The sequence below is a fragment of the Gadus chalcogrammus genome, chromosome 21, assembly GCF_026213295.1.
Source record: "Gadus chalcogrammus isolate NIFS_2021 chromosome 21, NIFS_Gcha_1.0, whole genome shotgun sequence".
NCBI classification, from domain to species: domain Eukaryota; kingdom Metazoa; phylum Chordata; class Actinopteri; order Gadiformes; family Gadidae; genus Gadus; species Gadus chalcogrammus.
This window is the reverse complement of record NC_079432.1, coordinates 20,539,244-20,554,693: the sequence shown is the minus strand read 5'-3', so window position 1 is coordinate 20,554,693 and position 15,450 is coordinate 20,539,244. Positions and strand designations below refer to the sequence as shown.

The window sequence follows — 15,450 nt, the reverse complement described above, 5'->3', positions numbered from 1 at the left end:
TTTTTTCATCAATCAAATCAACAATCGTCTCTCAAATCTGACCGTGGAGTTGACTTTGGCGGAAAGCGAAGGTGATTGCTGATAGGCTGAAGGCTGTCCTAATCAGTGGCGCCTGCACAATCCAATCACGTTTGAGAGGGAAACCAAAGAATTGAGGGTTTCCAAGATTTTTCTTTTCTCCTTTTATTTTTTATTTTTTTAGAAGAAGTAACAGGTACTCACGGTTATAGATAGAAATGTAGCGGAGTAAAGAGTAAAATATTTGCCTCTCAAATTTACTTAAGTAAAGTCATGAGTACTCCCCAAAAATGATACTCGAGTACAGTACAGATCCCTCAAAATTGTACTTAAGTACTGTACTCAAGTAAATGTACTCTGTTACTGTCCGGCTCTGCAAATAAGCATTGCAGTATCATATAAAGCTAAACAGGTTCTGGATCATAAATCACTACACATTCTCTATTGTCCACTGGTTTCACCTTATTTAAGTTACTGTACAGAGGTTTGGGGTAATAATTACAAAGGTACATTACATTCACTGTTTATTCTGCAGAAAGGAGCTATACGGACCATCTTCAATGCTGGTTATAGGGATCATACAAACTCATTATTCATAAAGGCCAAAACACTCAAATTGACAGATCTGTTGAATATCAAACTGCACAATACATTTTTAAAACATAAATCAACTACTGGCAATCATTCAATAAAACATAATCGAAAGAGGAGGGAGGTTTTTTTACGGGGATTGTTTAATTTTAAAATGGGAAAGGTGAGTTAGGGATGGGCGATATGGCCTAAAATCCATATTGCGATATACATTGCAACCTATTGCGATAACGATATATATCACGATATATAAATCATAATAGAACCATTTCAGAACAGGTTACATAGACTCTAAGGAAAGCCAAACTGCTAAATGTATAAAACAAAAGAAAGAAACTTAGTAGGCCTATGTCGTTTTGAGAACATTTATTGTGCAAAACTGTAATCATACAACATAATGTTGTAGCTGCAGAGACTTTAACAAAGAAAAAAATCTTCTGTGTAATGACGTATACTTCTCTTAAAGGGACTCTCACCTTTGTTGCATTTGAGAATTACAGCACATTCAAATCATCCCGCCTTCCTCCAATGCCCCACCCCCTAAGCGTTATTTTACAAAACTAAGCATTATTTTTTTGAGTACTGTAACGACCTCGCCGGTGACATAATGATGTCGAGTCATTAGTAGTTGAAGGTAGTTTTAATGAACCAAAACCAGGTCACTGAAACCCGTAACATTGTAACCAACGGCAGAAAACCGACGCAAAACAAACCCTGGTTACCCCGGCAACCCCCAACACGGTCTCAATCGCGTGCAGGCCCCCACCCTCCTGTTCTTCTAAGGCCCTCCCCCAGCTGACCTAATGATTCGCCCCCACGCTGATTGACAAGAAGAACATTACAATACATGCACATAGAACAACTGGCATAGCGGACAACGAAATATAATGTAACACATAACACACAAACTATTTAACTGTCCCAGGGTCGCTACAGTACAAAAGTTCTAGACTCCCATGGGTTATGTTTAGACTCCCATGGGTTATATTTAGACTCCCAGGGGTCATAATATCTACCAGGGGTCTAGTAAACAAGAAATTTAGCAGGTGGCTCACTGTAATTTTATGGGCTTCGTGTGATACCGTTTTGAGGCCCCATGTTGAAGGACAGTGGTCCCACTGAGTATAAGAAAGGTGTATGAGCATTACAAACAGAGTAGCGGGACAACGTAGCGTCTGAGGCCGAAATGGGTCCCCTAATCGGACTGAATGGTGCGGTTGGGTGCCAACGGTCTGGAGGTCTTCCTGTAGCCCCAGAGTAGCGGGACAACGTCGCGTCTGAGTCCGAAATGGGTCCCGTAATCGGACTGAGTGGTGCGGTTGGGTGCCAACGGTCTGGAGGTCTTCCTGTAGCTCCAGAGTAGCGGGATAACGTCGCGTCTGAGTCCGAAATGGGTCCCGTAATCGGACTGAGTGGTGCGGTTGGGTGCCAACGGTCTGGAGGTCTTCCTGTAGCTCCAGAGTAGCGGGACAACGTCGCGTCTGAGTCCGAAATGGGTCCCGTAATCGGACTGAGTGGTGCGGTTGGGTGCCAACGGTCTGGAGGTCTTCCCGGAGCTCCAGAGTAGCGGGACAACTTCGCGTCTGAGTCCGAAACGGGTCCCCTAATCGGACTGAGTGGTGCGGTTGGTTGCCAACGGTCTGGAGGTCCTGAGAATCATCCAGGGGAGCGGGACCACTTGGCTTCTGAGGCCGAATCGGGTCCCCTTGTCGGACTGAATGGTGCAGTTGGTGGCCAACAGTCTGGAGGTTTTCCTGAGGCTCCAGAGGAGGGTAACTCTGTGAGTCTGAGTCCGAGATGAGTCCCCTAATCGGACTGAATGGTGCAGTTTCAGTACGCCGTGGACCACTTTGGTCTGCCATCGTCAGTCGCTACGGTCGCTACTCGCTACTGTCTGCCGTGGAATCAAAACAAACCCTCTAGTTGAGGACGCGCCTTGATGACGCGGGCCCGAATGCGCCACAAGAAGCAGACGGAAAACCTTATATATCCATGCAGCAAACAGACAGGTCTGTCGGCCAATAAGGTCATTCGGTCCGAAGAATTTTATGGGTTGAAGTTTTCACTAAATATTATGAGAGTAAAATAATTGTTTGTTTTTACTCCTGGTGGGTCTGTCTTGCATATTAGAGTGTTATTACCTTATTAATACCAATTTAACCTTATCCAAAAAATGTGTAAAAATGCAACAAAGGTGAGAGTCCCTTTAATTAAATTAAAACTGGTGGTGTCTTGTTAATAAAGAAACGGATACTGTGAATTAGGGAAATACGTATTAGGCATGGCTATTTTAAATAAAGTAAAATCTTCCAAGTGTGTGCACAGATACTTGATATTAAAACATAAAAGTGCAAAGTGAACGCATACAATTTTAAAATGAACATGAAATGAGGGCAATCACCAGCTCCTCCGTTTAGCTTTCAGCCATATTTGCTTAGATGACGATGATGCGTTGCAGCCGGTTGCAGCTCGTGGCTCTTTAAATTTTGCGGGTCGCGGACGATGCGTTGCAGCCGGTTGCAGCTCGTGGCTCTTTAAATTTCGCGGGTCACGGATGATGCGATGCAGCTGGTTGCAGCTCGTGGCTCTTTTTAAATTTCACGGGTCGCCGACGATGCGTTGCAGACGGTTGCAGCCATCTTCAATGCGTAGCTCTACCCATGACCCGCTCTTTATATTTCGCGGGTCATGGATAGATCGCGTCAAACATGCATTATCGCGATAGAGCAATATAACTAAAATCTCTATCGTAGGCCATTAGAGGGAGAGAGGTAGGCCATTTTTATCGTTTATATCGTATATCGTTTATATCGAGCATTCCTAAGGTGAGTACAACCGAAAAAAGGTTTTTGTGTTATCTGTGGAGTAAAACAAAGTGGAACAGGGAGCAGGAAGAGCTCAAGCAATGTCCAAGCATGAAACTATTCACATAGTGGTTTAAGGAAGTTACTGCAGGGTGCAAGGATGAAGGGCTTGGATTATCATTGGCTGATAATTGTTTATTGTTTATTTATTTATTTAGTTTGTTGTTGTTGTTGTTTTTATTAATTGTTTCGGAATTCCTGAATGGAATTAGTTTTGATGCTAAAATTATCAATAGTGAGATAATCCTCATCCTCATCGTCATCCGCTTATCCGGGGTCGGGTCGGTAGTGAGATAATATATATATATATATATATATTCATAAAGGTTTACATTTTTGGAGAAATGTGCAAGAAATTACAGCATATATTTGATCTGAATAGTAATAGATTTTATATATTTGGATGCGTAAAAAAAATAATGATAATAATAAATGAAAATATTAATAATAATAATAATATTTATGAGTAAGGAAGCTTAAATACGTTGAATTTTGGAGAAGGGAGGGATTAAATATTGTGGAAAATGTACCTCTTCCCGCTCCTTTTCCAATCCGCAAGTATTTGTGTCATTTATCAATTAAGTAATTTCAATAAATATCCTTTTTTTTACGATGTATTACTGCACACATCTTTAGTTAAAGCCTAAATTATAGTTAGACAGTTACGGTCATGAATTATTCGCCTCCAGCATAGCAATTCTATCTGGCAATGATTGTTTCTTAATTTAATAAATCGATCTATACACAGTATATTCATATAAATATAATTAACTTTGAAAATGAACTTATGTGTATCAAGTTTGACAAGCTGAATCTAACCCTACATTCAGAAACATATATATTAATTTGCTCAAACTTCAAATGTTTCTATTTGTCCATTTCAGAACTATGTAACTTGTGCCTTGGGAATACATTATGTTGGCTATGCAATGATCTGCTTTGGAGCTACAAATTCAGTCTGTTCCTTTGCCTTTGGAAAGCTGGCAGAGTACACAGGCAGAGCTCCACTTTTCTTCTTGGGTAAGTTGTTTCACAAAGAATGTTAGTTTGATTTATAATGTCATCGTTCCAAATTGAATGTATGCACTTTTGATATTATTTGGTCTTCAATAGGTATGCTATTGCACATTTCTAATAGTCTTTGTAATTAATTAATAACTCATTATTTGAGTTTGACTAATGTAGCATTATAAATGGAATGATCATTTATTTGTGTTAAGACTGCATACTTCTCTGTAATTTGCTTATTTCTCTTTATCGTTAACGATGATAGGATTCATCTTGAATGTTATTTTGCAGCGGCCCTGACAAACCTCTCCTGTATCCTGGCTCTCTTGTTCTGGAAACCAGATCCTGGCCAGCTGCCTCTGTTCTTCGTGTTCCCAGCTCTTTGGGGCATGGCAGACGCCATTTGGCAAACCCAAACAAACGGTAGCCTTAAATCTCTCAATCTGTTCAATTTAAATTATAAGCTTTAATTTTCAAACTCAGAAAAATCCTTGTTACTCAGTAAGTTTGCACACATAGGGAATGTTTAGTCTGTCAACAACAGTGTTGGGTAAATCTATTTGGGCAGAGGCAATGTGAAAATGAGCAATGGGCTCCATCCCTATGCTGGAGATAGAAGCCAGAAGCTTACATACTATGGCCCTCAAGGCGACTGCCAAGCCTGAGGTTTGCAGAACCTCAGGCTCCAAACCCAGCTTTGCCAGATGTAATTGCTTTGCTGCTATGCTGGAGGCGAATAAGTCATGACCGCACCAATGTAAAATATATCTGTTCTGTCTGTATACAGGTACATCTCAATGAAAAATATTGTTTTTATACAATTAATTTCAATAAATCAATTTTAAAATGAAACTTACACATTACACCAACAGTGAAATATTTCAAGCCTTTGTTTGCATAAATCTTGATGATTATGCGTTACAGCTCATGAAATCCCAACATTCAGTATCTAAGAAAATTTGAATATGACATAAGACCAGTAAAAAATAAGATTTTTAACACGGAAATGTTGACCTTCTGAAAAGGATGTTCTTGTATGTGCACTCAGTACTTGGTGGGGCTCCTTTTGCATCAATAACGCTGCGTTCACACTGCATCTGTCCGTTGACTGATCTCATTGACTTTGCATGGGGCGCTCTCGAAATACATTGTAGGTCCGTCCGTTCTGTCTGCTCCGTTGCATGCGTGAAAAAGTTGAGCATTTCTTTAATTTTCAGGCAGCGATAGATCCGTCGGCCAATCAGATTGCGTCCCCAATACATTAGACACGCCCTCTGTCATCCGCCGACGGATGTGTGCAGTGTGAACGCGGCGTTACTGCATCAATGCAGAGTGGCATGGAATCGATCAGCCTTTTACCCTACTAAGGTGTTATGGAAACCCAGGTTGCTTCGACAGTGGCCTTCAGCTCGTCTGCAATGTTCGGTCTCTCATCTCCCTCTTGACAATACCCCATACATTTTCTATGGGGTCAGATAAGTAGAGTTTGCTGGCCAATCAAGCACAGGGGATTTCTTTTACCTCTTGCCATTAGATAAATGTGTTTTAGACATAAGTTCAAGCCTGTTGGAGACAGGCAAGAATTGTTATGAATGATTGATTTCTTAAGCGGTTATTACAAGAATTGAAGTATTTAATTTTAGACCATTGTGGTGCTGTGGCTTAGTTGGTTAAACTTTTTTTCTAAATCTGTCAACACCATGAAAGGATGTTGGGCCCCTTCCAACTAATGTCACCATTCTTCAAGTGCCATCTTCCCTGCCATTCACATCATAACTGGCCTCTTTGAATGTAAGGCGTTTTGAAAATAAGGTAATGATACCATCAACACAGCTCTGAGACAAGATTGCTCCTACGCCCACATCAGAAACAATCACATCAACAATGATGGGTAGTGAAGGATCAGGCAGTGTTGGATTAGACAAAGAGGAGAACAATTGCTTGAGATTCCAGAATGCCTAGTCTGCTTCAGGAGTCCACATGAGATGCTCTATTCTTCTACCTTGGTGCTTGAAGCTAAAACCTTTGAAGAACATCAGACAGAATTTTGCAAATCCAAAGAATCTCTGCAGCTTGTTAACAGTTTTGGGAACAGGCCAGTTCCTAACAGCACAGGGCTGTGGATCCATTTGACCCTTCTTAAGCATGAAACCAAGAAATTGCACATCAGTGACATGAAACTTGCACTTCTTCGGTTTCACAAACAAATGGTAGGCATTGTTCAGGTCCACCTTAGAGAAAATATTGTGTTGTGTTGTAGTTGTGCTGGTGGTCTATACAGGGATCCTCCACGAGCTGGAGAGGTGAAGGAAAATGTACATCTAATGGCGAAGGCAACCTTAAAGAAATCATTCAAAGCCTTCCATTCACGTCAGGTAAGAGATCAGCCCATGTCGAGGACTGGTGCCTGGCAAAAGCTTGATGGAGCAGTCATATGGTCTATGGAGAGGGAGTGTAGATGCTCTTTTCTTGCTAAATACCTCCTTCAGGTCAAGATACTCGATGGGTACATGGATTTACTCTAAAGGATATGAAGACTCAATAGGAAAGGTAGCCCTTAAGAAGAGACAGGTAGCATGACAAGTAATGCCCAATTCTAGGATGGCCCCGGTTGTCCAGTCAATGTAAGGATTATGTGACTCAGCCAGGGAAAACCCAAGACTTAAGCAAACTCTGGAGATTATTTTAAATATAAGAGTATCTCCTAAAGGTGTCTCCTCCTGACAAGAATGGGGCCCTATTTTAACGTTCTGAAACGCAAATGAGAAGCGCCAAGCGCAAGTAGCTTTGTGGGCGGTTCTATGGCGATGTTACTATTTTACCGGCGCAAAAATGACCCTCTAAAAAGGGTTGGTCTGAAGTAGCCTAATTATCCGTAGGTGTGGTTTGGGCTTAACGTGCAATAAACCAATGACAGTGCCAGCTTCCATCCCCTTCAAGAGCCATGAGCGCATTTGAATCTGACTATTTGATATTTTGACAGCGCGTCTGCGGTCTCCGATGAGACAGATGCACATGAATTTCAAACTTCAAATGGCTCAGTTAATGGCCAAATAATATGGCCTTATTCACACATGGAATAAGGTTTTCTTCCACAACTTCAGAAATAGTCCTCAAATAAATTTCGGCGAAGAAAACTTAAAGGTCCCATGACGGCACCAGGTGTGGTGTGATTAGCCGTTACATGCCGTTTTGGAAATCGGCCCCTTATGACATCACAGGTGGGCGTGTCCACCTAGATGTGTGCAGGATAGATCAGTCTACCAGCCTACCCAGTAGGATTGTAGCAAACTATGCTCATTTATCTGTCACACATCTAGGTGGACACGCCCACCTGTGATGTCATAAGGGGCAGATTTCCAAAACGGCTTGTAACGGCTGATCACACCAAACCTGGTGGCATTACATGGGACCTTTAACACACATATGATGTGCGGCAACTGTGGTTCTATTTAATGATATACGCAATACATTATAAACATTATTTCTTGTCAGTATTGTATGCATTATCGTTATAGACTTGTGTTCCTAATATGCATGTGTCCCCCCGTTAATGTACATTGCCATGGTATTATGCGTTACGTGTTTAGTTTGCGTGTGTTTAAACATATGGACGCACACACGCACGCCCACTTTCATTAAAGGGGACCTATTATGCTTTTTCGACATAAACGTTGTTATAATGATTGATAGTCATGTTTAACCATACTAAAGTCTCAAATAATGACGTACATGCATTTCGACGTATTCCCTGCTGACAGTCTGGGGTGGCTGTGCAGGGCGCTAAACACTCGGGACAATGTTTGCGATTCACTTGTTCACATTTCCAGGAAATCATCTACGTAGAGGCACTCCTGCCACGCCCACATATGCCTGGTCAAACTGCCCTCGCGCGCGCTTCAAGGAAGGTAACCAATCACAACGGAGTTGGGTTGGCAGGAGGGGGGCGAGGGGGCGGAGAAGGACGAAACCGAGTGTTGACAGAGAATGCTGAAAGCGCCCAGATGAGAGGAAGAGTTTCCCGAAAATCGACATCGTTTTTTGTGCTGTGATTCGTGTCAGGTTGCGCAATAGGAGTCATTAATAAGAAATTAAGACCAGAAAAGTAGTATAATAGGTCCTCTTTAATAATTTTACACATACACACACGCGCGCCCGCATTCATTCATTCTTTTTAACACTCACTCGCGGTAAAACAATGTTTTCTCACGATCAAATACTCATCAATCCTAAAAGTTATAGGCATGTACACGATGTCTGTGTCAAGAAAATATGGGTTTGCAGATGCATTGATTTAAAAGTACAACTTATTACAGCTGTATCAGCTGTTCTTTCCCAAATAATTTACCAGAATGGTGTGGCTAGGTAGATGAGAGAAGCAAAGTGTATGCGCGAGGTGCACAAGCAACATTATGCATGCGCCCTTAAAATAGCATCTGAACAAATCGCCACTGACTTTAAACCAGGTATTTCCTGGTTTGGCGCAAGTGGTTTCTGAAACTGCAAATAGCACCCAGGGAACAGTTTGCGCCAGAACCATGCCTCCGCCTTTCGCCGAAACCGCCCCTTGGGGTGCCAAGCTCATTCCCTAATTTGCCGACGAGTGGGGCAGGAGGAACGAAGCTCTCCCCTGCGCCAGTTTCAAACTAGCAATGACACATGCGCCAGTGAGAAGTCAATTGTTGCCGGATGCAAGAATAGGCGCCCTAATTCTGTGCATCTCCAGTGATTTAAGTCAATTTATTGCATACCAATTTCTTTCAACTTAATTTCACTCAAGCAAAACATAGCACATCAGTAGAGCTGTCAATCTTCCCTCTCCATTCTACATCCAATTCTTTACTAATTTTAATTAGTTCAGATGTATATTTTAATTGTTAATGCTCCAAAATGGGCCCAATATACTACTAACTATGTACTTTTACACTGAATACCGAAGGCTTATGCATTGCCAATTCACTCTTGAAAGTTCTGCCCACTAAGCGGGCCCATTATACCAATAACATTACTTTCTTGGCAACTGTAAATATTATGCACAAAAGGGCATTATATTAACGCTGGCCTCTCTGCATTGATATTGGCTTGCGTTGTAAGGTCGTTTTACATTTAATGAGATTGTTGGTTGTGTTTTTCCATACGACAATTGAATAACAAATCGTTGACATTAATCTGAGAATACACATAAAATGTGATTTCCATTGGGCGAAATTACTACATAAAATAGTAGCAAAATCTAGATCTAGTAGATAAATCTGTTTAACCAATCACCTTAGGGTATGTTTATCATAGTCACCATGGATACTGTCAAGTTATAAGACATGGCGGAGGTTACAGCCAATTTACATTTCGCAACAGTATTATTACTGTATCTATTGTGGTAAACTATTATCCTAGACCTCTGTTATATGTATTGATCATTCATCTCAATACATTATTTTATTTGCAATGCAATGCTGTACGTGCATATAGGTTGTTTTTGATAACATGAAGGTGTGCAGTTGTATCGCAACAGTTTCATTTTGGATACCAACTTTCTTTGGAAAGAGTGATAGCCTATTTTAGTTATTGAACAACCCATGGCTCCAAAACAATACAATTTATCATAATCCCCAGCAGCAGCTGTCGCACCATTTGGACACTTGAATTAAAAAGTATACTTTTACTTGAGCATGCCTTCCGCAAATTCTTATAACGGCTGATGAATTAAGAACCCATAAATTAATTTTGAACCCTTTGTAGACTTGTGGCGAGGCGTGAGAAAATTAACACAGGAAACAAGGTCAATCTCCGCTTTCAATTTCACATTTGCGGCCTATAGGCTCTTAGCCATCTCCTCCAGAATGCACTGCTATAACATATTAGGATTTTCGTAGTTTGCTTTAAGTACTGATTTTTTTGATGAACTTTATGTATTCACATGATTCTGTGTACATTTTTAGGTAGTATCCACATTGTTAAATGCACTTACTTTAACTCGCTTGCAAATAAATGCATATTTATAAACGCTGCTCATTTAATGCTATGAAAAAATATATATCTATACAATGCTATTTGGCACTTCAGGTGACAACTCCTGTCTTTTTCTTGTGCTTCCCTTCAGCCCTCTACGGAGTCCTTTTTCCAAGGGCCAAGGCAGCGTTCGCCAACTACCGCATGTGGGAGTCTCTGGGCTTTGTCATTGCCTTTGCCTACAGCACCTTCATCTGTCTAGAGACCAAACTGTACATCCTGCTCTCTGTCCTGCTGCTCACGGCTGTCACCTATCCCGTTGTGGAGTATGTAGAAAAAGAACCCCACCCCGCCCATTGAAGAGGGTATCTACTCAAACAACAAGGAAGCCAAAGAAGGTGGCTCAACATTTATAATTGCTGAGTTGAGTCTTTAAAGAACACTTTGTTCTTTCTTAATTAGGACCAAATCAAGGTCCAATCCCTGGAGGCCACATTGTGTGTTCCCTAGCAACTGTATTTTAATATCTTAAAAACACAGATGTGTGACATTAGACCTATATACCTTTTTTGTCTAGATATTACAGCTACGAACTTCAGATTTCATAACTTTTGTATATGTATAAATTGTATGATAATATTTGTGCTTGCTATGTTATATATTATTATATAACGCATACAACAGTTCACAACCCTGTTGGTTTTGTACTGTTTGTTTGTTGTTTTATTTATAAAAATATAGGTTTTATGTACCCTTTGAATGGGGACAAAGGAAAAGGATCCAACACTATCAACTTTAAATAATACCGTTCTGACCGAGCAACTTGACTGGTCAACTCCATTAGAACGTAAAACAAATATGCATGACAGCACACCTTGCCGTGCTCAAATAAAAAATAACTTATTACCATGAACTCCACCACCAGCCGTAAACACATTAAAATTGGGTATTGTTGTAAACGTTTTGTTTCAAATGCAAAGATTCAGCATACTGAATGAGGTTTTTTTCCTATGCTCAATAAATTGAACAAATTGGATTTGCTTATTTATTTGACTAAAAGATGGAGAAAAAATAAATCTTACTGCACACATTATTATTGCTTTCGCTCGTACGATCATTCTCCCGATGGATCTTTCGAACCATCGTTAATTTCTTTGGATCGTTTCCCGAAACTCCTCTTAACGTGAACGCGCATTCGCTGCACTCACGACGATCGTAGGATTGTACCTGTCCACTGACATGGTGCTGAAACGGGCTATGACGCAGGGGGAGACGCAGGAAAGTCGCAGGAAAATGGGGTTAAAAAGGGTTAAAATATCTCCCCATCAAGGCCAACCGCAGAGTAGACTACGAAAAGAATAGATTGCAATAATATGAATGCTAAAGATATTAAAACACAATTGATTAAGCCTAGGCCGACATATATATCAGTCCTAATCCTGAACGCACTGTGCATACATTTGTTCACAGCATTTCCCCCCCTGAAATAATTCCATATTACAAAAATCCAAAATGGCTTGTGTGACAACTAAATCAGCACTTAATGTGCTGATTTTTTAAACATATATTTTGCGCAGCAAGAAAGCCGACTTTATCTTATTCCGCATAAGGTTGCATTGATTGGCTCTCTAGTATAGAATATTTGTAGACATTAAAAATGCAACATTCATACATTATCATTCAAACGCGGCTATTGCTGACCCGATTAGGAGAGCTTGGATCCTGCCCATATTGTTGGGCAGGATGAAGTTGGCTATAGGTTCGAGTTATGATTCCATCTCTGTGGGGGTCTCTTAAAGTTGTTGACGGTGGGGGGAGACCGTACCGGCCTTGCGCTGAAGGGGTATAGGACGTAAATATGGGCTATTATGACACGGCTCTTCTCAATGCCGTGGAACGCTCCGTTCACTTGCATGGGCCCTTCACAACAACGCCAGCTTCTTCGGTTGCTAAGCGACGTCAACCTCTTTGGCTAACTATTTCTCTGCTGATCAACACTACGTATGGTAAGTTGGTAACAAATAAATTGTAAAAAAAAATATTAAAAAAATTATCGAACCACCTCCGTTTCGAGTCGGTGTCCGGTCGCCCTGTCTGGGCTTATTTTCCCGATAATGACCGGCGTTCTATTATCCCACTTAACGTCAATATAACTCTGCATGTGGAAGGGAAAATAGCTTTATTGGTAATTACAATAATATGCTGCTGTATTTTCCGAGACCCCCACAGATATTTGAGTTTACTGCTTTCATGGGAGCCAGACCTCTCTCTATGGGAGCTCAGCTCCCACTGGCTCCCACCTAACTCGAACCCTGGCTATAGGTCTTTCTACACTGCCGAGCCGGTTCGGTCGCAGCTTGGCACGCCCGGCGATTTCACCTTCTTATCTCAAGTTTCCTGTGTTAAACCGAGGGGGTTAAATCCCCCGTTCGTCACGGCGCGGGGTTTCTTGGTTCACTGGGGAAGGCGGGGCTGTGCACGGAGTCTCTGACCTCTTTAGAATAATTTGTATTATTGCATACTCCCGAATGTTTGTATTTTTTATGAATGAAGACTCCCTCATGCAATAATGAGTTCACTCTATAGTAGGCTAACGATGCTCTTAGCGTCCTACGAGTACCCTGGAGCACTCGTTAGCTATGAGCGTTTTCACGACGTTCGTTACCAACGATGCTTTCGGGAAACGGTCTGAAAACTGTACGATGATCGTACGACGCACATCAACATCCACTTAGGCTAACGATCGGGAGGTGGAAGTTGCGCTTTAGATGCCTTCACAAGTCCAGCGGAGGACTCCATTTTTCGCCGGCGAAGTCATGCGCTGTGATATGTGTGACAGCTATGTTGCACAACATTGCCGCTAAGGCTGGGGTAGCTTTGGTTGAACCGGAGGACATTGAGGACGATGACGACGAGGAAGATCGGTGTGAGGACGGCCTCCCTCATAACTACGCGGCTGGTTTTCATGCACGTCGAAGAGTGATTGAGACTTTTTTTTAACCCCGTTCACCCTCCCACATGTCACTAAATTCCCGTCAACGTGACCAATCCCCACCATATCCCAGCCTTTTGCCTGCTCCTTTGCTTGTTTTTTATAAAAAATATAATATTTTTTTTTATATATATATTTTTTTACATTATTTTATGCTACGTTTTATGAGTAGCCTATGTCAGTCTGCACAAATCCCCCCCACTTTCTCTCACACATTTTAAGTGCCCTGCCTGCTCAAACATTTCCTGGACTGTCTCTCTCAAACTAAGAACATAATGGCCCACATTATGGTGTGGCCACACCAACCGCATTACTCGCGTTGGATAACGCGAGTAACGCGCCTAACCTGACGCTTGACCAGTGTGTGGTGGTTCAACGCTTCCAACGCGTCAACGCGCCAACGCAGCTAGATGAGTCCATGTCCATGCAAGTGAACGGAGCGTTCCCTCTTCGTCATAACTATCAAACCAAACATCCTTCACATTCACCGAGCGAACATTATGAAAGTAAAATGCTCATTTCTCGCTAGAAATGTTTCCATAAACGCATTTAATGGCGTAACTACGTTACTATTTCCACCCAGAATAAAGAAAGATGTCGGCCGTATGCTTCTGTGCAAGCTCACTACTCTGCCAGTGACGTCGGGTCAAGCTCCACGCTGATTGGCTACCGCGGCTAAGCGTCACGCGTTGGAGCGTTGAAAGTTCAATTTTCTGAACTCCGGGCGTTGGTGCGTTGGGCGCGTTACTGCGTTTACGTGCGTAATTACGTGCAACTGCCGCGCCTAACGCCCCCAACGCAACGCTTCAACGCTTCAACGCGTGTACCGCGCCTAGAACAATGGTTCCCTATGCAAAAATGCCGATTTTCAACGCCCCTAACGCGAGCAACGCGGTTGGTGTGGCCGTACCTTTAGCGTCCTACGAGTACCCTGGAGCACTCGTTAGCTACTCGTGACTCGTGAGCGTTTTTAAGACGTTCGTTACCAAAGATGTTTTCGGAAAACGGTGTGAAAACTGTACGATGCTCTTACGACCCACTCTGCGATCCACTTAGGCTAAAGATGCTTTCGGGAAACGGGGCCCTGGCCCTTTGTCACTCACAACAACTCAGAGGGTCCTGGGCTGACCGGCCGACACATCCCTCTGTAGCCAATGACATAGGTCGATTTCTCTTCACTTAGATAATAAGTATAAGTAAGATTAACTTTCAGTATAAATTGTACAAGAATATAAGGTAAATATTGTTACAATGGAGCCAAATATTAAACACTATTGATATTACCTTACCTTCCTTTGTCAAACTAATGCCTGCATCCGATGAACCCCAAACGCCTCATTTAAGTATAAATGGCCCCTTATAGAGACATCTGCCCCAACCCCTGTGGTTCCTCTTCTGTGGCTTTAGAATGTCTATTTAGTAGGCTTCAATTTAGTAAGTAACTCACAACCCGGATAAAATCAAAGACTACCAGCTTTATGATTATGACTGTAATACCAAAGACAAAACCCTTAGATACATAAGTGGGTCAAAATGACCCGGTGAGGTTGTTTTCTTGAAATATCTTCGTAATGAATTTTTTTTATCATTTCATATTCCAGGTATTCCTCAAAAAAGGTTTTTGATATAATGCGATTTACATTTTTAACTTATCCTCTATACATTTTAAGAAATTGTAGTTTTTTGTTTACTACCCCAAGCTTCCATAAGTGGGTCAAAAATGACCCCCATGCATTTTCTATGGAATCCAATGGGAACCTTTGATTCTTATCAACTGTGGCTGTCAGGAATAAATTAACTGTGGACCACACAGACTATATAAGAGTGTCACCCCTCAGGAAGATTATTTACACAGCAAGAGCTGATACGTGTAAGTATTATCTTCATATAATGTGTGTGTGTCTTTCATGACTGTTATTATTATTTATCATATTATTATAACAAATTAGCCTACTTTATAACTAACACTAGCTAGCTAACTAAGATAGCTAACATTACTATATGTATTGTGTGTGTGTGTGGTGTCCT

General features: G+C 41.6%; 1 protein-coding gene and 1 pseudogene across 1 annotated transcript in view; both read left to right on the top strand.

Moving 5' to 3' along the window:
* Nucleotides 1–11,530, top strand: part of LOC130374448 (protein unc-93 homolog A-like) — a 29,050-nt gene extending 17,520 nt beyond the window's left edge. The window contains 4 exon segments of the mRNA XM_056581212.1: nt 4,358–4,493; nt 4,773–4,904; nt 10,582–10,765; nt 10,767–11,530. Coding sequence (XP_056437187.1) covers nt 4,358–4,493; nt 4,773–4,904; nt 10,582–10,765; nt 10,767–10,866 — 552 coding nt within the window. The 3' untranslated portion in view covers nt 10,867–11,530.
* Nucleotides 11,531–14,955: 3,425 nt separating this feature from the next.
* Nucleotides 14,956–15,450, top strand: part of LOC130374246 (protein unc-93 homolog A-like) — a 23,766-nt pseudogene continuing 23,271 nt past the window's right edge.